The sequence below is a fragment of the Furipterus horrens genome, unplaced genomic scaffold (assembly GCF_987537825.1).
Source record: "Furipterus horrens unplaced genomic scaffold, mFurHor1.1.pri manual_scaffold_6, whole genome shotgun sequence".
NCBI classification, from domain to species: domain Eukaryota; kingdom Metazoa; phylum Chordata; class Mammalia; order Chiroptera; family Furipteridae; genus Furipterus; species Furipterus horrens.
Genome location: NW_028327176.1, coordinates 182986773 through 183013423, shown reverse-complemented (window position 1 = coordinate 183013423; position 26651 = coordinate 182986773). Strand labels below are relative to the sequence as shown.

At 41.8% G+C, this 26651-nt stretch overlaps 1 protein-coding gene across 1 annotated transcript in view; it reads right to left on the bottom strand.

The window, feature by feature from the left end:
* The window catches only part of CCDC170 (coiled-coil domain containing 170), an 87134-nt gene that overhangs the window by 18884 nt on the left and 41599 nt on the right, over positions 1 to 26651 (bottom strand). The window contains exons 6-9 of the mRNA XM_090280850.1: positions 20311 to 20628; positions 10145 to 10345; positions 6658 to 6831; positions 3668 to 3910 (exon numbers count right to left, since the gene is read on the bottom strand). Coding sequence (XP_090136976.1) covers positions 3668 to 3910; positions 6658 to 6831; positions 10145 to 10345; positions 20311 to 20628 — 936 coding nt within the window. The remainder of the gene's footprint in view (positions 1 to 3667; positions 3911 to 6657; positions 6832 to 10144; positions 10346 to 20310; positions 20629 to 26651) is intronic.

The window sequence follows — 26651 nt, the reverse complement described above, 5'->3', positions numbered from 1 at the left end:
CTAAGTTTCTTTGCATAAAACTAATAAGACCAGTTGTTAATAGAGGTTTTGTTTTTTTTTTAACTAAGACTTTGAATGGAATGTCATGCCTAAAGGAGACATGCTTGGGCTTTGGTTGTTACCAAAAAGCCCTGAGCAACTGGGACTGACTTTCAAAGGTAATAAAAGTCCACAAGATAAAAGGTCTGGTACCTTGGATGGATAAGCGGTCCATAGCAATCTTTCCAGGGAAGGAATGAAGATTGTTTTCCTGAAAGATGGCTAGAAGGGACCTTAAGGCACAATGGAAAGACAGGAGGACCTGGAAGGGACAGGTGTTTGCAGGCAAGGCTGAATGCCAGGTATGTGGCTCAGCTTCTGTGCCCTGAAGGGCAGACTGAAGGTCACCCTAAATGTTCCTTGCGTAAGTTCCAGCAAAGCAGAACTAAAGATCATAAGTGATCATTTTCTGCTCTTGTTGTGTTTATGCAAATGAACAGGATAAATTAAAAATGAACTTAATGCAGTCCCTTTAATGACAAGGAGGGTAATCTTAGGGAGAAAAATCACGATTCAAGGAAGATCACAATGCCCAGTGGTAGACTATGAAGTAGTGCAGCTAACCGTCTTTAAAGTTTCTTTTCATTTAAAATTTGTTTTCATTTGAAAGTTAAACTATGTCTGTGGCATTATCAAAGATGTTTAATTTACAGGCAAGAAGAATGTCAAATGCCTTGCAACTGGATGTCTTTCCGATAAGACAGTCCTACAGATTTAGAGACTTGTATGTGGGTTATGTTACATAAATTCACATGTTTTCTGTTTTCAAAGGGCATAAGCCTACGATCTCATTACCTGAGTGATTGTCTGTACGTATAGGCCTCACTTAATCCTGTCTGCATTGCTGCCTCCTGAGACTCAATGGTTTGGCTGAACTAAGTGGCTGGGTTGGTGAAGAACGGGGTGGTCTGTGGGCTTCACTTTAAAACTGGTTTCTCTTTTCTATCCTAATGGCTTGGACAGAAAGAGCCCAGAGGCCTGAGAGGGGGGAAACCTAAAATATTTCCCTCTGTCCAAACTAAGTATAATGGGCAAAAGGGTTTTGGACAGGTGAGATGTACCTGGCATACCCTCCTCCAAAGAAGCCCTTCTTTTCCCTAATGTGGGACACTGAAAAATTAATACCTGTCTTTTGTCATCTAGTGGTTATGGATTGAATGATGTCCTTTAACCCTGTTGCCCCCAGAATACAACAAAGATGCCAGCCTGTTAAACCAAGCATGCTGTTGTCCAGAGACAGCCAACCAACCTGGAGTCTGCACGATCCTTCCCCTTGTGGGAAGGCCACCCTCCCCTCCACATCCCCACTCTTATTAGGGATTTCTTGACCCAAGGGTAGGTAGGACGACGACCATGTCCAGCTTGAAGCAGCTAGAGGAGCTCGAGACCTTCGTCCATTGTCCTTTATAAGATTGTAAAGGGTCTTAAGTCTGAGAGGGAGGGATTGTTATTTTTTATTGTTAAAATATTTAACTAATTAATTAATTATTTTTTTAAAAAGAAGAAGAATATATGAAAGGGTGAGGCAGGAGAGCTTGTATGTACGACCCATGGGCATGGACTCGGGGAGGGGATTGTTGGGGAAGGGGGGTGCTGGGCGGAGGGGAGCAAAGGGGAAAAAATTGGAACTATTGTAACAATATAATCAATAAAATATACTTTAAAAAAAAGAAAAAGAAAATAAACCTATGATTAAGTTTCAATGGTCTATATTACACTTGAGCTACAATGAAATTCTTTTTCTTTTTCTTTTTTTTTTTTTTTTTTTGTTCCAGAACCTTACCCCACTACTCAGTATCTTACCACTGGTCTCCAATTCTTTCATTTTCTTTCTGGTTTCTTTGGAAGGAGTTGGGGCCCTGGATTCTCTCTAACAAAGCAGTGCTCCTGCTAAGCCAGGAAGCCAGCAGGGCCTGTGTGCCAGCCTGGAGATGAAGAAGCTTCACATCCTACAGGTCAGGAAGAGCCCATGCAAAGTCCCAGCAGGATAACGTTAGGATAAGCGGTGTTCTCCTTTGGAAATAAGAAACCAGCTTCCGCCAACCATCACCCCAAACTGTGGGAGCTGAGGGCATTTTGTAACTAAGCGTATTTCCTCTGGTTGAAAGTTTGTTGTCATTCACACGTTGCTCAATCTTTCAAGAATTCCTCTCTTCCCTCCCTCTTCCTGAGATAGTGCCTGGGTGAAGAAAGATCCTTGCGGCAGTTTGCAGAGATGATTCCAGCCCCCAGGCTACTGACCCTGAATCTGTGCTGTATCTGATAACTGACTGGTGAAGTTGGTGAGAGTTTCCTGATCAAGGTCAAGGCCTGGGCATGGGCCTTGGCTGTAACTGCCATTGGATCAGAGCTTGGGTGACCTGCCCCAGCGCCTCTGATGCAGGCTCACATTGTCCCACAGCATCTGCCCCCACAACGAGCCCTCCACACGCATCTTTCCCCGCCTTCCACCTCTGCCTCGAGTGCAAACGGAGCTTCAGGCCCCACGGAATGAGGCTGCAGCCCAGGCCCCCTGCCTCGGCACCTCCTTCAGGACCCCCAGCCAGGGTGGGAGCAGCCGCATGCGGTCAGCAAGGGTTCCACCCCTACGCCAGCCCAGGAACACCCAATGGTGAGTCCCAAGGCAGGAGGGCTGTGTTGATACTTAACATGTTCTCCCCACCATGGCACACCTTCGGATGCTTTCCCTTGTTTCCCCTTCCCCTGTGTTCAAACGTGTCCCCTCTCCTGGTCACACCTGCCCTCCAGGGAAATAAACCTCAATTTAGAATGGTTTTGGAGGGGGGATGATGGGGGGCTAATTTATACAGTGGGAAATATCTTCTAAAATATGGTCCCCACTACACATATTTCATGGCTGGCCTAATTCCAGATTCCTTTTCCCTGCCGGTTTGTTTCTCGATCTGGACATATTCCCTAAATCCACCTCAGATCACCTGTCGGCAAAGAGCCAGGACTTCATTGCCACCTGTACTGGTGACATGCAAATATGAACATTTATAAGATGATATGTGCCTATGATGTTAGTTCTCAATGCCACCTACATATTTTGACTAAATTCTTTTAGGTTTTAATTCCTTTCTTCCATTTATTTGAAGTTGAACACCTCAAATCCAGGAAGCATGTTGCCCCAATGTGCCCCCCCTCCTCACCACTGCCTGACATCACTCGGCTCGCAGAGAACAACGTTACACCCTGGGGCCTGCCTGATTCTTCTACAGAACCGTGTGTTTGTGTCTCATTTCTTCCACAGCAAAGCCCTACGTGTTTGTGTCTCATTTCTTCCACAGCAAAGCCCTACCTGATGAATCCCTGCATGGTCCCTAATATCGTTGTCACCCACACTTTCAAGAGGTATTTTTCTTTTCTGGACTTAATATCACCCTTTTTGAGGGGCCTTTCACAAAGCAACTATAGTTCATCTCAAATATCAAAGAGACTTTAAGTTGATCTAATACGCTGATTTGGGTAATTTCTGCATTTTTCCCACAACCTTGGGAAATCAGAGGAAGTTTTATCTTTTTTTTTTTTTTTTTCTGGCATGTCCATGGGTGAGGCTGCCACTCCTTTGCATGGGTTTTTAGGGTGGCGAGCAGGAAGCAGGAAGGAAAGGGAGCTGAGAACTTACCTTTAGCTCATTGGTGTCAGCCAGTCTGGCTTTGAGCTCAGTGTTTGATTCTCGACAGAGGCTCAGCTCCTTCTGCAGCCTCTCCACCTTCTTCTGTAACCTCTGGATGGTGACATTAGCCTCGTCCCTCTCCACAGCCAGGGCCGTCCGCACCCGCTTCTCCTCTTCCAGCTGAACTATCTTCTGCCGGAGGAGGTTCATGTGCAGTTCATTGCTCTCCAGTCTTTCTTTCTGAGTCTTGAGCTGGTTTCACACAAACAGTAATTTCTTTGTAATATAAGAATTGAACAGCCCTGGCCAGATAGCTCAGTTGGTTAGAGCATTGTCCTGAAACACCAGTCCGGGCACATACAAAAATCAATCAATGAATGCATAAATAAATGGAACAACAAACATTGATATCTCTCTCTCTCTCTCTCTCTCTCTCTCTCTCTCTCTCTCTCTCTCTCTCTCTCTCTTCCCCTTCCTCTCTCTAAAATCAATAAATTTTTAAAAAGATTGAACAGTCAATAAAATAAATGAATCACTCAGATAACATTGACGTTTCTCCACAATTCAATAAACCTAATGTCTAAATCATCAAAAAAAAGGGTACTGGATTCCTTTTCCTGATTGCATTTTTTAAAATCCTTACCCAAGGTCATACTTACTGATTTTAGAGAGAAGGGAAGGGAGGGAGAAATAGAGAGAGAGAAACACCAATGTGAGAGAAACACCAATCAGTTGCCTCTCGTATAAGCCTTGACCGAGATCAAATTTGCATCAAATGGAATTGAACGCATCACCTTCTGGTTTGCGGGATGATGCCAACCAACTGAGCCACACATGGCCATGGCCTGGTTGAATCTTTATGTCTATCTTTCCAAGATTTAATTTTGTAGCTGCAAAGAGATAAAAGAGCCACAGCAAATGCAGGCTCTTAACACCTGATTCCCTCCAACACAATATACACATAATAAAAAGGTAAACTTGCTTTTCAAACAACTAACGTGGGCTTATCCAGAGGAGAACATAGCAAAAGAGAGAAATAAAATCCTCCCCAACCCCCCACGGCAACTGTACTTGCCTTGGTCTTTTCCGAAAGACAACAGGCTGCATTATTACCAAAAATCCCAGACTGACTAATTTCAGTCCCTTAGAACCAGTGAGTATACAGCCTACTTCAAAGTTTGTATATTTTTAAAGTAAGCTATAGCAAGGAAATTTTTAAAGCTTTATTGAAATATTATTTAAAATCTCAGAAATAGAATGGACTTGAAGAAAGTTTGAGTTCCTTCGTGTCTTTATTACGTGCCTGGCCTACACCATCCACAAACCAAGCAGAGAACAAGGTCTTGAAACAGCACTGATCATTGACAATTAAATTTGATGAAGAAAATTATAGCTGTTTTTAGAAAAAGACTGTACACTCTAAGAAGAGAAAACATATCCTCGTGGGCTTCACATGCCACAATTAGTGAATGGAATATTGAGTACAGCAACCTCTTCCATCTGTAACAAACACTAGGAATCAGAATCATGTCACATTATAGAACGTTAGAGCTGAAGACCATCACATGCTCCCTAATTGTAGACTCCGCCTTTGTAAAGTGATCAGAGGTGTGAAGGACTCACAGAAACGTAAGCTTGAGTATCTTGCTTGATGGGGTCAGCAAGGCCACACCCAGGTCCATTTGCAGCATGGCCCTTTCAGTATTTCTCTAACTAACCTCCCTTCCTTGAGCTCCTTCACGTCGAATTCCACTCTACCGCAAACTTACACTGCTGAGTTCTGTACACTGGTCATTTTAATAATTACACAATACTTAAGAAGAAGTGATATTAGATATTGACAAAAATTCAATTATCAGAGGAGAACTTCAGAAGAAATTGTAGCTCCATTTAATGTCTCAGGTGGCAACAGGGGTTGTCTGCTTTCTTTTATAAAATGTTCCCAAGACAGAGTAAATGGAGAGGAGGTCAAATGCGTACCTTTTATGAGCCAAGAGTTCAAAATGTTATTTATTAAAAATTTACAACCTCATGACGTAGGTATTGTCCCCAGCTTCAACATGAGGCAACAGAGACAGAGAAGCATGTAGTTCGCCCAAAGTCACAGAGCTTGATGGAGGCCAGATGTGACTCATCACATACAGCCTGCACACTGTAATTCTACCACAGAACTTTCTCCTAAGAACTATTATAAGAATACATCTGTGTTTCCCTTTTTCTTTCTCCAAAGCCAATAATTATATAACTAATAATTATATTTTTATCCTTTTCATCCATTCATATATTTAGTCTAAATGTTTCTAACTCTTCTTTTCAGTGAGTGAAAGTAAGCTCTTCTCTCTCAACTTTCTAGTCCAGTAGATCTTATACAGGCAGACTATAGTAATAGAAATAATAAATTTTTTAGTTAGACAAATGGCTAGACAGAGTGAAGACTACAGTTTCAAGCCTCCCTTGCAGCTAGCTTTAGCAATCAGAACATATTCTGGCCATAGGATACAAATACAAGTTCATGTAGCAATTTCTAGGGGACTTCCTTTAAAAGACAACTCATGCCCGTTCTTTTGCACCTCTCTCCTGCATTCCTTTATTTCAACCTCTTTCCTGGAACACAAAAATAATAGCTCTAAGAACCATTTTTAACCATGAGGATATGGGCCACCGTAGGGATGGGAGATTGATGAGCTCAAATGAGCCTGGCTCCTTCAAAACTTTACAGAGTGGAGCTATCCCACTAACCCTAAGCTCTCTGGCTCCAGTAATTTATGTGAGAAGAGAAAAACAAAACGTTTCTACTTGTTTAAGCCACAGTTACTTTGGGTCTTTATTACTCACAGCCCAACATAACCTTAGACTTGAAATAGAGATTCTGTATACATATCGTTATAATGGTGCTTCCTAACCACACTGGTAACTATTGTGGCAGTAAATTATATTTCAATATTGAAGTTTCACAGAAATGCATTCTCTCAACACTAACAAGTCTCCATGTGCCCTACCCTTCTCTGTAAGTTGTAGGCGATGGCCTTGCTTTCAATGACAGCGTTGCTCTCCAGGCGCACCAGCTGCTCCGTGCGAGCTAAAACTACATCCAGGCGCATGTCAAAGCCAAGTTCAGCGGCCATCTGGTCCAGTTTCATTTTCTGTGAGAGCTGATCCAGAAATTTAAGATACTAAACCGAAGAACAAAAATGAAAATGAAACACACACAAAAAAGTTAACAGGTGATCTTACAAAATCCTTCCCTTTCTCCCAAGTTTACAGGTAATTATCATTAAATCCAGTATGATCTCACCCACCCACCCCTACTCTAATGTTTGGTAATGAATTCCTGAACCTCCATGCCAATTCCATTCCTGCTCCTTGTCCATATTCTCTTGATTCTGCTCGTCAGTAGTTCAACTACTATACACTCTTCTTTACCCTGACTTATGACAAATTCAGCATGCTCCTGGCTATTTCTCCATCACTGCTTTGCGACATTCTGGTGCCACCACAGCCCCTCCTAGACTAATCCAGCCCCAGGCATCCACTCTCCCAGACCTTCCAGAGAGATTTTTCCCACCTAAGTTGGCTCTGCCCTCAAAAGTGGAAAAGGAGGACTTAACCAGTTGCCACAAGCTTTCCACACAAACTTGAGCAAACTTTTTTTTTTAATTAAATTCTTTAGAAAATGTCTTTAAGAGTTGTTAGTGTGTCATAAAGGATCAACACTCCAAAACAGAGTCGTGTGAAGAAAGTCAAGGTTCATATTTTAACAGGTTCGTTACAAAATAGTTCTGGGACTTTCCTCCACATGATTTCTGTGGCTTCTCTGGCCATGCCAGATGCACAGCAATGTTTACTAAGTGCTTGCTGGATGACTAAATCAATCAATGAGCTTTCTATATCACCATTTCATGATTTGGGTTCTATCTTTGAGACGTTCTTCTCAAGGAAATAACTCAGGCAATTTCACATTTAAATAAGTAAAATTTCCCATTGACTGAAACATGCCATCTTATAGCCCAGAACTATCTATATTTCAGTCATCAGGATAAAATTATTTATAAGTGCACATTTTCCAATTTTGCTTAAAAAAATCACACATGAAAGTTGATCTCTTCCCAGTGGTTACAGCATCACTTATTGTCCTGTGCTGCAAGGCCACAGGTGGCTATTGCCTCTGCGGTGTGACTTTGTCACCTTTCGATCCCCCTCAGCTCTCTGGGAACTCCTCATTCCTAACCTGTGCAAATGAAAGTGAAATAACGGCTATCGTTTGTATTTTAAATAAAGTGGAGTCAGGACCTTCCATGGGGAGGCACAAAAGCCTCTTCCACTATTTCCCATGTGAGCTGTCCACCCAGCGTGCAAGGATCCACAGCAGACAGACCCAAGCCAAACCCCAAAGAGGAAGTGTCTTTTTCAAGGATCTTGACTACCCCTCCAAAGGTTGGGGTTGCTGGAAGGAATAATGTGCATTTTCTTCATTTGAACCATAGTTTTGTATGAATATATTGTTTTGTGAAAACCTCAATTACCTATATTTAAACTTAAACTCTGTACAAGTTTGGCTTTCAGTTTTACATGCCTACGAGCCTTATTAGGGCATGGATTTCATAGGCAGTTAGCTACTGAAAATCCATCCTGGACAGAATCATTTTACATAACTTGCTTTCATAAGTGAGAGCAATTCTGGTATAATCTCAATTCAAAGTAATGAGCCATTATAATGAAGGAAGGGAAGAGACACCAATGTACCTAAAATTCTTTGCTTTGATATGTTTCTTCTATAATATAAATATTTATTGACTCTTCCCTAAGTCTTAGAAAAACCCAGACAAAAGATTTCCCTTGGCTGCAAGAAGGTTGGAGTTGATTGGGGAAAGAGAAATTTTTAAATGAATACAGTAAAGAGATAAGTACCATATGAGACTCGGGCCCTGTCTGCATGAAGTAGAACTAAGTCTCTCAGGCAAAGTTCCAGAGGAAGTGATATTCAAGCTGAGTCTCCTGAAGAAAGGAAAGAAGGTAAGGAGAACAGTTTCTCAGAGAGAATAGCAGTGTGTGTTATGGGATGCCAAGGAGGCCCTTTTCTTTGGCCAGACAACTGTTATTTTTACAAATTTGAATGTGGATGTCCTTGGACTCTGCTCGGTCACCACACATACTACCGAGTCCCTGCCGAGCTGTATACCTGCCTCCATCAGGGCACTGCATGTACTCCTGTGTCCTGATCTGCTCACCTCGTCTGCTGGACTAGGACTTCCCACAGATACCTTTCATGTAACATTGCATATCCAACCCATGACGCAGGCATGATGTCTCCTTGATTTTTTTTAAGTACAGAAGAATGAAAATGAATGAGTTTCCAGAGCACAGATGTTTTTCAACCTAATAGTATTTTCCATGCCAAATTCTGTGCCTGTGCTCTCGATCCCATTCGTCCCTTGTTCCCTTCCCTACACACTCGTGCAACCCACGATGTCCAGCTGAGCCTGCCTTTGATCCTGGGTCTCACAGCTTCTGCTCTTTTCTGCTTTCTCTTTGGTCACCAGACTTCTCCTAAGTCTCTGTCCCTTCCCTTATGAGTCACCCCGCAGCCCAGTGCAAAGTGGCTTCTCTTCCCCACCACTCTACTAAAACTGGCTCCTGGAGGCCACAGACGGCAGTCAGATCCCAACAGTGACCCTCCTCTTCTGCGTCTGCTCTCTTTCCCTCCCCCATGGCTAACGGCGCTGCAACCTCAGTGCCGCAGTGACAGCATATCGCCTTTCTAAAATATTGTGATGTTCAAAATCACTTAGGACACTTCACATTCTCCTGAATAAAGAACACACGATCTTCATAATCCAGACCATTCCAGTCTTCCCTCCCTCCATAGCCCCACCAAGAATGCCATGTTCCAGCCACCCAAGTATAACAACTCTGCGTTCTCTGAATGTGCTGTGTACCTGCAAGTTTTCATGCCTTTGTTCAGGCTGGTTCCCCTGCAACCTGCCCCTTCTCGCCACTAAAAGTGCTACTTATCCTTCAGAGTTTAACTCAACTCATCTTCCAGTAAAATCATCCCCTTTTACTGAAGTTATCCCTCCTTTCACTGGGCTCCTGCTGCACTTCATTAATGAATACATCTATTATTATAACACCTATAGCAAATTATTTGAATGTCTGTCTCTTCTATTGAATTATGAGCCATTTAAGATCTAGAACTGCGAATTATTCATACCTTGCCCTCCAAAGCTTCAGGGTCTCATATATACTAGGCATTCAATAAAAACCTGTTAAGTTTAATTATATTTAAGTGAATTATTAGATTTAATTTGAATCAAGGAAGCACCATACAATAGGAAGAGACTTCAAAACAATACCCATTGTTCCATGAAATGTACTCCTGACTCAACTGAACCAATCTAGTGAAGCTCTCCAAAATTCAGAATATTTTCAGGTAAAATTTGAGCGCAACAGATGTGTCCACCCATGGACATGCCCTCAGGTTATTACTTTTTCCTTCTCAAAACTCAAGTTGTCACGCAAAACGTCTCCAGACACCAGCTCCCCCTCCAGGTGCGTCAGCTGACCCTGAAGGGTCTCCAACTTGTTTTCTGCTTTCTGGGCTCTCTGCAGAGCTTTCTGGTGAAACCCAGACTCGTTGTCCAACTGTTCAACAAGCTCAGATACTCGGGCTTCAAGCTGGGAAACCATCTGGCAACAAAGAAATAAAACGAGAATAATAAACTTTGTTTTAGATGGCAGCAAAGCGTTAAAATCTAGTGCTGACTACGAACGACACATTATTTATAACACCGACTTCCAGATTCTTTGTAAAAATGAAATAGAAACAAGTAGTTGATAAGTGTATTTGTCTCTGCTGAAAATGAATCTGCATTCATTATCTAATAAAATACTTTTGATTGGCATTTTTAATTTTTTTATAATTCCTCAAACAGGTTACTGGATAAATGTTTATGGATAATATTTATTTACCTCTTAAACTGCCATTAATTTCAGGGTTTCAAAGATTAGTCAGAAAAAGAGTTCAGACAGAAAGTACTTTTAAAACTTATAAAAGTGTCCTTCTTCCACTACCTAGAGTAGATTAAAGACTATACAGTGAGTCAATCTTGGTAAGTAACCTTGAGATATTGTCGGTGCAATCAAGTGTATAAAGATACTATTGTTTCAAGCTGTCTTTCAATTTTCTATTGAGTTGGTTACTCCTACGTGAACCATCAATGGTGCTGCTTCTGGGCTGTACAGTTATGGGCAATGTTATTGTTTTAGCGTTTGAAAAGCCAAAATTCTTTTCATACGGTGAGTCTACATAGGGTCAGTGGCAATGTGCAAGCAGGCAGGACAGCGAATTATCTCCTCTCCTACAACATAAGGTCATCGTTTCTGAACTGATGGCCCCAGGACTCACACAACCCCTAACTTGCCCAATGCTTCCATCCTTCCATGGACTTGCTCCCTTTGTCCTGACCTTCTCTTAAACCAAGGACCCAAGTTTACCAAAGGCCTCAGGTACACTCTGAGAAACTCACATTGATCCTTGCAAATCCAGTTTCCATAAAATGTTGGATTCAATAAAAAAAAAAAAAGAAGAAGAAGAATACCAAGCTTGGGGTGATCAATTTAGCTTTGATGTGATGGTTTGTTTTGGAAAAGGAGAGGGCAAGAGTAGTAGATATTTACATAATACTCAGTACTATTCTCACAGAAATTGAAATATCTTGACAGCTTCACAGTTACAGTTTCCACTTAAAACAAAACAACTTCTGCTTGCCTATCTATAAACAAGCATGCCTAAAGGCAAGAAGACATTAAAGCTATCTTCAAATGTTTTGAAAGGATAGCAGGATTCATTCTGAGTACCCTCAGAGCTTAAGTTGAGGACCAATAGGTATAAATCAGAAAAAGACTTCAGCTTCGATGTAAGAAAAAACTATTCCCCAGTGTCCATAATTACAAAGTAATACATGCCCATTGTATCAGATTCATTAAAAACAAAAAATATATAAATCAGGGAAGAAATCCCCATGATCCCACTGCCCAGAATTAACAACAATTAATATTTTCAAATAATTTTTATGTACTGTTTAAATACAGTTGAGATGATATTATATTTGCCATTTTATCTTTTTGCTTTTAGCTCACATTTTAAGCATCCTTCCATGTTGGGTAGTAGATTCCCAGTCTCTAGAGATGGCCAGAAGTTGGCCAACCATTAGTTAAGAAAGTTATGAGGTGGACTGAAGTGCTACCATTAGAAATGCTAGACTTCTTGACCTATAAGTCTCTAATCCTGTGTATCTATGGCTCTCAAGGTCCCAGGGCTATGTTTCAAAAATCAGATATTTGATGGCAAGCTGCTCAGTGACATATCGAAGGAATTATAGTTCCCAAGGAAATTTCAAAGTTCATTACAGAATATGAGGCTCTGAGAACCATCATTTCATATTTCCAATCTTTAGTACTCACTAACTAAGGATAGATCTGATCTTAATGCAAGAGAATGATTTGCTTGTCTTGGTACAATATACAAAGTAACCTATAAAACAACAGTCATCAAACATTGTCCCCAAGATATTGCCTCCTGGGGGACTGCTTAATATATTATACAAGGTATAGCACATCTCTGTGCAGCAGGAAATGTGGTTTCACATTTAATTTCACGCATGAAATGAGTCTTTCTACTTAAAGATCCTTTAACAATTCTCCTCTCCCACAGCTGACCTACCAAAGAAAATGATGCCAAAGAGAAAAGAGACACAAAAAACCTCCACTGGAGGCATAGAGCGCCAAGTGACCACTTAGCCACAGTCAGCACACTTCACAGCAGACAAAAGCAAAGGCTTACCTAGAAATCCATCCATAAAGACTCCATTTTGAAGATGACACCTTGAGCAAGTGCAGGCAGCTAGACTAAGGGAGTGATAATGACCCTGGAAGAAGCAGCAGACATCCTGATATAGACCAGACTGTAGGACAGGACCTTAGGTGTCAGATAGTCCTGGTTTGAAATTCTAACTCTACTACTTACCAATGTGTTGACTGAAGCAAGTAACTAACCTCTCTGAGCTCGTTTAGGTCATACGAATAGCACAGTATTTATACCCAATTGAAGCTTAATGCAGTCCACGCGTTTTTATCATCGTACTACGACGGCACTATGTTGGCTGTCTCAACTATATGCTCTGTCACAGCCTGTTTTTCAAATAGAAGTCTTTCTGAGAACAACAAATAAGGGACAAACATGGTGAATCATAGGTGAGAGGGTCCGTCCTGAATCGTCATCCTGTGTGAGCCCAAGACTGTTCTATGGAACTTGAAGACACGGTAGAGTTGTCGGCAGCCGTCCGTCTCGAGAGATAATGGTGTAGCTTCTTAAGAGTCTATCTGCACCGCCGAGAATGGCTGTGCAGTCCGACTCGGGAGTGACACGGTATCTGTCTCCTCCCGTGTTGAATCGAGATCTTACGATGACGCTGGAGTGTCCTCTCCAGTGAAGCTGAAGCTACAGAGCCTGGGCAGGGTGATATGGAGGGTCTGCTGTTGCCCATGCAGCAGACTCCCCCTCTCTTTGCAGCTGAAGGGTCCAAGGGAAAGACGGAGTCAATACAGCTTGGCTTCAGGTGCGCCGCAGGAGTTGCCAGTGTTGACTACAACGTCAAACCGCCTTAGGGACTCCGGCTCCGGATTTTCTGTCGGGGTTTACTCCCTTAGCCTTTCCCCTGAAGAGGTATGCCGCAAGGCAGCGGAGGTTTTTTGGAGTCAGAGTTTTCCTTCTCTGATGTGCCCTGACTGGAAGATCGAACCAGCGACACTTAGCTCGCAGGCCGACGCTCAATCTTTTAAAACCACCAGTAGGTACTGCCGGCCAAGATGGAGGCGTAGGTAGACACACTTCGTCTCCTCACACAACCGCAAGAAGGCTCACAACTAACCTCAAGACAAAAAACACCCAGAACTACCAGAAAATTGAACTGTATGGAAGTCTGACAACGAAGGACTTAAAGAAGAAATACTCATCCAGACAGGTGGGAGGGGTGGAGATGGGAAGCCGGGGTAGAGAGGACGCAGAGTGGTGACAGCGAGGAGGTGGCAGAGAGTCAGCAGTGGCCGACAGAATGGGCAATCCCAAATTCACATGTGGCAGGTAAAAGCCAGGAGGGACACCTGGGGAGTGATCCCAGCCCCAAGCCAGACTTCACAGCTCATGGCTCCAGCACTGGGGAAAATAAAGCCACATTGCTTCTGACTGTGAAAACCAGTGGGGGTTTGGGCGCAGGAACTGCCAGTCTTTCAATAAAGTCCGCTTATTTGTAGACCCCCATGCTCCTAGAACGTCCGCAGGCCTACCCACTCTGGGAACCATCACCAGGACAACAGATAGAGGGGCACCAGTCACATAGGGGAAGTGGGGGAAGTGACTGGAAATGGGGCAAGTGCCAAGCAAGCTGCAGTGTTCCCCATCTGACCCCTCCCCCCACATACAGCTTCACAAAGCAGTGAAATAGGTTGCCCGCCCTAGCAATTACCTAAGGCTCCACCCCTCACAACGTAACAGGTGCACAAAGAGAGGAAATCAAACCAGCTCTACCTAATACACAGAAACAAACACAGGAAGGCTGCCAAATTGAGAAGGCAAATAAATATGGTCCAAATGAAAGAAGAGATAAAACTCCAGAAAAAGAACTGAGTAAAAAGGAGAAAGCCAGCCTATCAGATGCAGAGTTCAAAACACTGGTGATAAGGATGCTCAGAGAACTCATTGAGTATGGCAAACGCATAAGGAAATAAGTGAAGGTTACATTAAGTGAAATTTAAAAACATCCACGGGAACCAACAGTGAGGGGAAGGAAGCCAGGATTCAAATCAATGATTTGGAACATAAGGAAGAAATAAACAGTCAACCAGTCCAGAATGAAGAAACAAGAGTTCAATAAAACAAGGAGAAAATAAGAAGACTTTGGGACTTCTCCAAAAGTACCAAAATCTGAATCATAGGGATGCCAGAAGGAGAAAAGAAAGAGCAAGAAATAGAAAACTTATTTGAAAAAAATAATGAAAGAAAACTTCCCTAATTTGGCAAAGAAATAGACATACAAGCCCAGGAAGCACAGAGAGTCCCAATCAAGTTGGACCCAAGGAGGACCACACCAAGACATATCATAACTAAATGCCAAAGGTTAACAATAAAGAGAGAATCTTAAAAGCAGCAAGAAAAGCAGACAGTTGCCTACAAAGGAGTTCCCATAAGACTATCAGCTGATTTCTCAGAAGCTCTGCAGTCAAGAAGGGACTGGCAAGAAGTATTCGAAGTGATGAAAAGGAAGGACCTACCTACAACCAAGACTACTCTATCCAGCAAAGCTATCATTTAGAATGGAAGGGCAGACGAAGTGCTTCCCAGATAAGGTAAAGCTAAAGGGGTTCATCATCACCAAGCCATTATTACATGAAATATTAAAGGGACTTACTTATGAAAAAAAAGATCAAAGCTATGAACATTAAAATGACAAAAAATTCAAAACTATCAACAACTGAATCTAAAAAACAAAAAACAAAACAAAAACAAACTAAGCAAACAACCAAAACAGGAACAGAGTCATAGATATGGAGATCATATAGAAGGTTTCCAGCGGGGAGGGGGAAAAGAGAGAATGGGGAGAGGGTAGGTACAGGAATTTAGAAGCATAATGGGAAGGTACAAACTAGACAGGGAGATGTTAAGAATAGTAAAGGAAATAGAGAAACCAAAGAACTTATATGTATGACCCATGGACATGAATTGATGGGGGGATTGCTGGAGGGAAGGAGGGTATCAGGAGGAGGGAAAATATGTGGGATAACTATAATAGCATAATCAATATAGTATACTTTAAAAGAGTAAGTAAATAAAACCACCAGTATGGAGATGTGTGAGCCGGTGTCCAGAGAGGATAGAACAGCTGAGACCCTCCCCAGGCTCTATGCATCACAGAGCCTGGCTTCATAAGCTCATTAGGTATCCAGTGCACAGGATACCACCAAGGTCTTTCTGAGCTGAATTTATATAAATACATAAGTGAATAAGTTAATGTTCCAATCTGAGTTCTTGAGAACATCAAATGCCAGTGTCTGAATGAATATACGTGTCCCACCAAAACTGTAAAGTGGTGTTGTGTTTTCCCACCAAGAAGTCTAAAAAATCAAGAAGCATTTTCTTGTTCTTTCTTCTTTTTCTTAGTATCGTCTGTTAACATATCCCTGATATTCTGTGGGACAAAATGTGCCCGGGATTTCAACACTGAAAAAAAAGGAAGTGGTGGGAAGAGAGGAGGAATGTAATAAAGTCTATATACCTCAATTATTATTATTTTTTTTAATAAAAAGGCACTGAAGTAAACTACACTTCAAACACAAGCCGCTACATTTTTGGAATTGAAGTCATCATGCCCTAAAAGAATTAATTTACTTCCCAAGGACAAGTAGCTGTTGGTTTCACCAGAGGCACTTTTGCACTGAGATTGGGCCGAAGGGAAACACAAGAGCACTAAACTAAAGAAAGAGCCATCGGGTCATGTAAGGACCACTGCCTTTGGCCATAATAACTTTTTTCTGATTATTCAAGTTATAATTTTCACTTAAGAAATACATAAAATAGGTTTTCAGGAATCAGGTAGAATATCAATCAACACTCCCTCCTCCTTGTCAGTGTGTGTGGCCGACACTTGACTGGCTAACCCGAGCCTCTCCACCTCCAACGCAGGTCAGCTTTTGTTATGGATTGAATTAGGTCCCCCCAAAAGTAGAATGCTGAAGTCTCCCAATACCTCAGAATGTGACCTTCTTTGGAAACGTAGTTTTTACAGAGATAATTAAGTTAAAATGAGGTTGTTAGGGTGGGCCCTAGTCCACCGTGACTCACATCCTTATAGAAAGGGGAAACTGGGACACAGAGACACACACATGAATGGAAGGGAAATGATGTGATAATGCAGAGAGAATGCTATGCATGGCCAAGCGGTAGCGAGAGGCTACCAGAAGCGAGGTGAGAGGCATGTGACAGATTCGCCCTCATGGCTCTCAGAAGAATCCAGTCCTGCCGACACCTTGGTTTTGGACGTCTGGTCTCCAGGACTGTGAGACAATGAATTCCCCTTGCTTAAGCCCCCAGTTCGTGGTACTTTGTTGAGGCCATTAATACACTCTAGAGGCTGGGAGAGCTAAAAGCCCTATCTGTTCACTCTTCCCAAAGCCCTTGTGGCCAGGGGTGGCCGGGTACCATTACTGTGGACAATGAAAGGTCAGTGGAAGTCTCTTGATGCTTCTGGGTAAATGATTGCCCTAATAGGTTGGAGGATTAAGAACAGAGCAGAATGATTAGCTCCAAAGAGCCTGGGGGGTTAGTGGAGACCATGTCAGGTACTTCAGGGCATCGGGCTCGTCCCCACAGCCCCCGCAGAGCTACCAGGCTAAGAAACACTCCAGTGGAGACACTAAAGCCTTATGTATACATAAAGCAGAACCAAAGAGCTGAGGTCTAGATAAATGTTTGTGAACTCGTACTAATTTGTCTCTAATTTAGAAAATGACGTAGAAATCAATTGCAGTCATGTCCTCCCTGTGCATAATCAATTCTCATCCTGTTGCCAGTGAGGCAACAGCTAAAAGTGAGACAAAAATTTTGGCCTCAAAATTCTAAACAAAAACCTGAAAATGTCGCAACTTTCAGTTCATTGTGCAAGAAATCATTTCAAAAATAACTGCTGCGAGTATCCTGAAATTCCAAGGCTAAATAACATCTAAGTACTCATTTAGAACTCCTGGAAATTGATGATAGAACATTTCTTTAAAAGATTGGTTTCCAGGCCCTGCTGGTGTGGCTCAGTGGACTGAGCGTCGGCCTGTGAACCAAGTGTCGCTGGTTCGATTCCCAGTCAGGACACATGCCTGGGTTGCACACTAGGTCCCCCAATCCCCAGTTGGGGGCGTGTGAGAAGCAACCAAACATTGATGTTTCTCTCCCTCCCTTCCCCTCTCTCTAAAAATAACGAAATAAAATATTTAAAAAAAAAAAAAGACTGGTTTTCAGCTCTGGGGGTAGGAGGTGCATTTCACCCTCCAGAGTCATATGGCAATGTCTAGACACATCTTTGGTTGTCACAGATGGGGAGAAAAGGAATGTTACAGGTGTCCAGTGGGTAGAAGCCCAGAGATGCGGCCAACCCCAAACAAATGACTCCCCAGCCCAACACGTCAACAGTCCCAAAGCTGAGAAACCCTGCTCTCAGGTACAGTAAAGCTTTATAAAAAAGAATGTTAGAATTTGCTATGAGCACAAAAGCAAGGAACAAGCAGAAACGGCTTGTTGGAAAAGCGTGGGTGGTGTCCTGAATTCTACCAAGAATTGCAAAGACAGGAGAATAAAAATGAATCACCAAGGGGCAGACACGGGAAGCAATGTTCCGTAAGTAGGAGTTGACACAAAGTGGAGAGTTGGCCAGGCCCAGCCGGCGCCCACCGTTGGGCCTCCACGTGGGTATCACGCAATCTGTGACTGCACGTTTAAGCCACGCAGCTGGCAGGGCTGAGCAGCCTCCTCAACAAACACGTTCATCAATGTGTGAAGCTCCCATTCTTCGGAGACCTTTCTGAGACAATATATGAAATGCATTTTCTCCTGATTTTACTTGAAGATGAGTCACACAAGACACTGGCTATGTGCTTGATTTCAGGCTTTTAAAGAGTGAGAGCAGCTATTGGAAAAAATTACAGGGTAGAAAAGGTGGACAAAGGCACTGAAAAGACTCTGAATCGTTCTGATTTTTATGGGAAGTGGGGAAAGGCGATCCAGCTTAACCAATTTACACCATTTTGCTTTAGAAAATAAACATGTACATCATGCTGACAATTGTATACACTGGAATTAAAACCATTTCAGGAAAACATGTGGAAAAATAGAAGAGGGAAGGAATCAAGGGAAATGGCAGAGAGCCATTAGCTGTTGAAGGACATCTATGGCTGGTCAAAGTAAATAACCTAATGACGTTTTCCTCAGTTCAGTAAATAATTTCCTTCCTGAATCTAGTACCTATATGTGTCCTGAAGCACAAGGAAAGCTGAGTTCTCTGAGACCCACACCTCTTACAAGGGTGAACACTTTATGGCCACGAAGAAAATACTATATTGGACAAAAGGGTCACTAGGGGGGCACCTAGAATACATGTAAATTTTGGAGAATTTTTTAAAGGGAATTAAAAATGCTACGTTGCAAAAGGAAATGTGCAAGTGCAGCCCTGCACTTTGAGTTCATGATCACGCTAAGATTTTTAGGAGCATGGAAAGATGGCCATGTTCGTTTCTCCTTTTGAGCAAGCATGAACTCAACAGAAGAAATGGTTCCTAATGGAATGATACAAATAATGTGGTTACTATTCGGGCTAAACCTCATTGATGTGAACTTCAATAATTTGCATTTGATAAAAATTTGGAGTTGGGCTGAAGCTGACTTGACCAAGCAAAGCTTCATAGAACATGAGATTTATTAACAGTATAAACAAGATAACAAAATTAAACAAGCATCCATCACATGTGTGAATTAAATCATTTTTCTACACTTGTTCAATAGATCCATTAAAACAGTGGTCCTCAACCTTTGGGGCACCAAAGATCAGTTTTATGAAAATCAATGTTTCCATGCCAGGGCGGGGGCAGGTAGTGGGGGGCATGGCTCAAGCAGTAATGAGAGCGAAGCTTGCCCACCAGTCACCTCCTGCTGTGCGGCCCCAGTCCTAACAGGCCACAGACCACCGGTGGTCCGTGGCCCGGGGGTTGGGGACCCCTGCCCTAAAAGACTTCTAAGCACCAACACATTATCAAAAGGAGGAGAGGAGGGAGGAAGGGAAAGAGGAAGAGAAGCAACGGCAGCAACAGTTAATATTTATTGTTGCTATTTGTCAGTGTGTGAAGGACTTAACATTTTTTTTCATTAACTGCTTACAATAAACAATAACCTTATGAGAGAGACACTGTTACAGGTCTAGGAACCCTTATCTGCAATTCCAAAATCCAAAAGGATCGAAAAACCAACAGGAACTCATTTACTGATCAAGCTTGACCTGGCTGGCTTTGGCAGCAAGCCCTGCGCCGGGGTGGCGTGAGGCTTTTCCTAATCACGGTGTGTCGCATGTGGTGGGGTTGCTCACAGGTGTCGCTGCAGAGCCATGTGTGGGGTCGATTATGGTGTCTGTCTCTGGCCCCCCTCAGGAGGAACATGTAAGACTGCTTTCTCTACCACCTTTCTAAATTCTTAATTCAAAAACACATTGGACCCCAGAGGCTTCAGATAAGTGTGGACTGGGGGCTGTCCCTGTCCGAGAGGCGAGTAAACAAAATCTCAGAGGCCATCAGCTCAGGAGCGCGGCCAAGGCCAACCCGGAGCGAGGGAGTAAGCATACAACAGGGACAGGATCGGCCTGGGGGGTTTGACTGCGGGGCCCGCAGCATGGGCAACAGTCGCTGGAGCGGCCCTCCAGGCTTGGGAAGTACGACATACAATTGAAAGTGACAAAGCCACATTGAAATGATACTTTTAACTAACTCAGATAACTCGTTTAGTGAGCATGCTACATGAATGAGTTTACCGTCCTGAAGAAGTATGTCAGCGACCACCACCCACTCACCTTGTTCTGGCTTTCTTCCTTGCTGCCCATTTCTCGAATCTTCTCCAAAATGGCCTCCTCTGTGGACCCAGCTGTGCCCAAGCAGCCCCAAAGGAGGGCTGCAATTCTCTCCCTGAAGGAGGAGTGCTGGCTTTGCGAGGCTGCGGCTGCCTCCAGACTGGCCTGCAAACTCTTCTCCAGTTCACAAGAGCCTTTCTTCAAGAGGCCCAGCTCCTGCTTCGAGGCGTCCCAGGCCCGCTGGCCAGCAAGCAGCCTCTCTCGGAAGATCTTAACTTCCCTTTCCAGGGCTTCCTTTGCCTCTACGGCACTGAGCAAGTCCTAAAACAATCACATAAAATGAAGACCAAAAACATTAGCAGCCAACAAGGGATACTCACTTTTAGTTTTCAAGGAACTAGGGTTAAACCCTCACCCCATTTTACAAACTAAATTTCCTACCATCTCTTCATAAAGACATTATGCTGTAAAGGCTACATCAGGTAAGTGTACATGTCTAAAAAAGAGAAGAGACATAACATCAGGGCTAGGAAATAAAGAAAATGGACATAGGAGCCTTTTATATGTGGACTGCCAGAAAGAGTTAATATTGAATAAAAAAACAAAAAAGGGTATATTTAAAATTAATTAAGAAAAACAACAGTTGTTGACATCAAGTTTCAAACTACTTGAGTTCACATCGATTAAGTGTTGGTTAACCAGAACTGCTATAGTACTGTAGCCTCTTAACTGACAAAAATATTTTGCTTTTTATTTAAAATAGTATATCAGCATCATAAACAGCTAAAAAGAAACAATATCTTTGAATAACGGACTCTACATCTAAAACAGCCAGTAACGTTTCAGGCTGCCAGTGAAAATGCAATCATCTCTTTTGCATTAAAACTAAACTTTAAAAGAAATTTATCTCCCCCAACAGCTTGGAGACAGGAAAAAATATTACTTGAAATGCTACTTCCGACTATTTTTTTTTTTTAATGTCTGATTTTTTTTTCCTTCTGGTGATTTTTTTTTTTAATCAAGAAAGTCTCAGGCACCAATTTGAGATAAAATTCATCATGTCGATAGGTAGTTAGAGAAGGCCGCCCTTTTCAGAGATGTAATAACGAAACTAATTATGGAACCTATTTTGTGAAATGCTTTGCTCTCCGTAGTCCTGGCGACAACTTCAGATTCCCTTCCCTTTTCCAACTAGTTATCTTTGCAAAGAAGCCCCACTACTGCTGCTGATTAAATTTTGGCCCTTAAAGTGAAGAGTCAAGGGCCCTTTTTCACAAATACAACATTTTAACACTTTACAGATTTCTTTTCAGGTAACAACACAATAGCTGCTCCATTACAGTAACCAGTAGCAGCGTTGGTGATAACAAACGAGGCCTAGATTTTACATGGAAACTATAATCCTAACATGCAGTTAGAAAATTGAGGCCCGAAATTTGATGACGCAGGGAAAAAAAATAATTCTAATCCCTTCAATTCTTATAGAATATTGCATGTTAATTTTTATGTTGAAAGAAAACCCCTGATGCAAAATAGGAGAGTCTCCGTGACCAATAAAGTGATTTTTTAAACAAGTATTTACAAAAGGGCCTGAAGACTACACAAAAATACATCAGACACTTGAGAACTATAGGCGTACTATCAGCTTGGAGTCAACTAACCAGCCGGCAGCTTATACCGGGTGACCAATAAACAGAGTTACAATATTTCAGCTATGAAAAGTTTTTCTACCCCAACATCAGGCGCTTGTCTCACTGCTTTAGAGACAAAGGCCAAAAGAGCCCTCTAACAAATCCACAGCACCAACACATGTCCCATAAAAATCCAAAAATTCATCTGTGGTCATAGACTACAAAAACACACGGCAGCAGGTCAGATTTCTTTTCTGGACACGTTTCAGCCCAGTGGACTATTCGCTGTTTCTCATAGGGAATTGCAGACCTGGGGAGCCAGTGACCAGGCCCTGGGGTCAGCCACTCTCCCCGTGCACTCTCCCCATGATGAAGCACTTCAGGACGCAGGGGCTCTGGTTGATCTGCTGGACGCAGATGTCCTCAGACTGCAGATGCAGTTAGCTGCAGAGCCCTCGGGAGGAAGCAGCCCGAGTGGAGTCTGGTTGCATGGCTACCTCAAGGTCACCCCGAAGTAATGTGACATGGGAAGCATTGGCCAGGACCTGGAGACTGCTTGTCAGACCACACTGACACGCAGAACAAGAAACAAGTCGCTCCCTCTGAGCAATCGGGGCTGACCTCCACGGAGGGAATCACATCTGCCAGTGAGGTCAGGCTCTACAGACATGGGGACTGGGATCCTTTTACTAGATTTTTTTTTTTAATTAATGAATCTTTAGATCCAGTCCTACTAACACAACAAATGAATAACGATCCTTTTGCAATAACTTTTTAACAAAGACAGCTGTAAATGATATGCCTTCGGCATTCAATTTAGTTTCTCAGTTAAAAGTGTGTCTGTATTAATTTCCAATTAAATGCATTAAGTAATGAAACTATTAAAAGGTTTGTGTTTTTTTATTTTATTTTCCATTGAATTTTTTTCTATTACCATTTATCCCCTTATACCCTCTCTCCCCTCCACAATCACCACACGGTTGTCCATGTCCATGAGTCCTTCCAAAGGTCTGTGTTTTTAAAGCACAGTTGATTCCTATTATAATGTTGTTAACTATTATACAGATTTGGATATGTATGAGATCAGCTTGCCTCTCAAAAATACAATGACTAATCGTCACAGTGGAAAAGTCTCTGGCTCCAGCTCAATTCATCAACCCTAGACAAATTTTGTAGAATTAAAAACCAATTGGCTACTTGTACCTACTGTAGTCAGTTAAGGTGAACAGTTTAACTCAGAAATTCCCCCAGAAACTCTCATACGTGACTAGGTAGAATAGAAACATATTTATAGCAAAATATGTAACAAAATTTAATATGCACATTTCTGTTGCCCCTGCAATTCTAGTCCTAAAAGAATAAGTATAGATTACTGAATATGGAAAATAAGTATGTGCAAAGTTATTCAATTATAATATAGCAGAGGATTAGGTACTACCTAAATATTAATTGATATTGGTGTGACTAAACAGATAGGAGACATCCATCCCACAGAACATTATGTAGTCTTAAAAAGAACTGAGGAAGCTTTTTATACACTGATATGAAAGGCTCTCCAAGATATAATTAGTAAAAAAAAGCCAGGTGCCGAAGCATGTGTCTAGTATCATTTGGACCTACATGAAAAGAGACTCCACAAACATGCACAGGCACCAGCCAATTCTGAGCATCTCTGGAGAGGAGAACAGTAGCCAGTGGGCAGAAGCAGGAGGAAAATGTAACAGAACAGTAGCAATTCTAAAAACACCCAGGGAATTTCAGTCCATTTAAACTTCTGTTAATAGTGACATGAACACTCACACACACACACACTCTCTGAACTTAGCCTGCATTAGTAGTAGTAAAGAATTCAGATGTGCTCCTATTTCTATTTCCCTTTTTCTATTTCCCTTGAACAAAACCAAACCTGAAGTTCGCATTTGGCTCTGGGGTACAAATTGTAATATAGGTAAAACCCTCCTAGAACAGTGATATTCAACATGTGAATAACACATTAGTGTACCTCCTATCACTGTGTGTTCCCAGTCCCAACAAGATAGTTTCAGAAATTAAGGGCAAGAGTTTAGTAATTTCTATAGCAATTTGACATTGATCTTTTTTGTTTGTTTACTGTTCGTTTAACAGCCTTATATAACAGTATGGGGCTTATTCATTACTTAGGTGAAATGCAAGTGGCTCAGCACCTACTTTCAGGTACTAATCAGGAAACTTTCTGTGGATGAGAGCACAGGTACAGACCCTCCAGGATTTGTAGAACTGAAGTGTAAGCAACATGTGTATAAGCTGCATATCTGTCATGCAAACAGGAACACGCATCATGTGATAACTTAAGGTTCTTTTGCCAACTACTATCCAAATGTAAAAAGTATGCCAAACCCCGTCCATTTCTTTTATCCAAAGAATTTAAATTTCCATCAAAAGATCATTTAAATCTAACTGTACCTTCACACAGTAAACGGATAAAACTGTCTACAGATGAAAACTGAAGATGGATTTTGAAAAGGCGTGTGTTTTATTTTAGATACAAGATACAAATAAATATGTTGAGCTTGCTGAAATTGCTTTAAAACCTCTTCTAGTGTTAACAATCCTTTGAGACTCATTTTCCACTGTAAGTGCTTTAAAAGCAAAACAGAGAAATGGTTTAATACACATTAGCCCATGCAAGGAGCATTATCAATCCAACCAAGACGACAAAGGTTAACAAGCAAGAAGCTAGCTCGTTATCACAAGAAAACTTTCATTCAAAGTGAGCGTATAGGGCTTGAGTACAGGGAATTTTAATCCTCACTTTTTGTTCAGGTACAATTGCAGAATGGCAACAAGCAATTAGTACAGCCGTGTTCTCCGCATTAACCCTGCACACACACGCTCGAAGAAGAATGTGCGCAATTGATGTAATTCTTTTCCCTATGTCTATTCTCATTATATTTATCAAAATGTCATTTTATGTCTGTGGCTTCTGACTCTTAAAATGTAGACTTATACTTTTTTGTGTCTTTTTACATAATTTTTCCTATGAACTCATTTTATTGATTTTTTTTTTTTTACAAAAGTACTGATCAGCAACAAAGTGAAAAGAAAGAAAAAGTGATCCTTCCCACAGATCGTGTGAGAAAAGCTGTACTAGAGGGCAGTTAGGGTTTCGGGCGGAGACTGGTGGAAGTCTTCAAACGACGTTCCAAGAGGAAACCGTAAGAGAACCTGAACACTGATCCTGTAGCCGTCTTAGGTAACCGGAAGATAATCACGGAGAAGGAGGGGGAGGTCTGTTCCACATGGGATCACGATCGAATGGAGTGGAAGCTGCACTGTGACATTTCCCTTCAAATGAGGAAGACCTTTCCCAAATCACCAACCTTGGGAAAGCGTAAAACTTCAGCTGAAGCTTGAAATTCTTGTATTGACAAACCCACTACAAGATGACAGTGACTATAGCTGCCCATGAGGCCGGGGTGTCCCAGGCTTCACCCGAAACTGATCGGACTGTGCCCAGAGGACCACGGACAGTTCCCAGATGGGCATTTTAAGAAGGACATCATCAAAATGGAATGGGTTCGGCAACACATGCCATAATTAAACCCATAATAAAAAATATTTATGTAATCATGTTATTTTAAATGCTGTTTTAACTTCTTTTAAGTGTGTGGGTAGAACCTAAAGGCAAATATTTGAAGACTTAATTATAGTTATAGAGCAGAAGTAAATATTACATAACTTGGCAATGTAAACACCGTAATATAAAAAAAATAGGAAATAGAAAGAGGGGAGTAAAACTTGGGAGGCATTAGGTTCCTCATATTTTATTGCAGAAAGTCTAAAGATACTATCACAGATTGTTGAATCTGGAACAGAAATGTATTACTTTAAAGTCTTAATGGTAATTATCAGAAGTTAAAACCAGAGTATAAGGCTAGAAGTGGAAGGAGAGGGGATTTGAAGTTTTACTTTGGAATCTTATTGATGGCTTTGGTTTTTATAGCATGAACAGATGTTACTTTAGTGTTTATTTTCAACAGCCTCACAGTTGACAAGAAAGAAAGTTTGAAAAATCTGGGCTGGAAAGTTGGAAAGATCTGGGCTGCTTAGCCAGAAGAAGAGACTTAGAAATCCATGATAAATGTCTTCAAATACTTGAAGGGTGGCCATAAGAGAAGGGATTTCCATTTATTCTGCGACGTTTCATTGAGAAAGAACGAAGATGTGGCCATGAATTACAGGAATTCTGATTTCCACTTGCTACAATGAAGAACTTCCAGACAATTAGATTGCACTGAGGAAGGGGGCCTCCTTGTCCCGCAGCGAGTTCCCTGTCTCCAGTGGAGGAAAGACTGGGCACTAGCTAGACAGGGACATTTTAAATATGATTCTTGTTTCACGTACAGTTAGAGGATGTGAATTCTAAAAGGCCTTAAGGTCATTTCCAACATTTTGATCCTAGGACTGTATAGAGATCTTTAGTTTCTTTAGTAATTTATCCTGTCTAATAATTTCTCACTTCCGGGAACTATTTCCATATGCCTGTACTCTTAATCCCTGGATAAAAGTAAATAAATAGGAAAGCAAAATAAAAAAACTAAGCATGACACAGGTATTGGGCATGTCCTCAGGATTTTACGTGTATCATTCAACCCTAAGGATAATAGTAAGAGATAGATCCTTAACTGGTTTTCCTATCTGACAGACAAGAAATTGAGGTTCAAAGATGTCAAG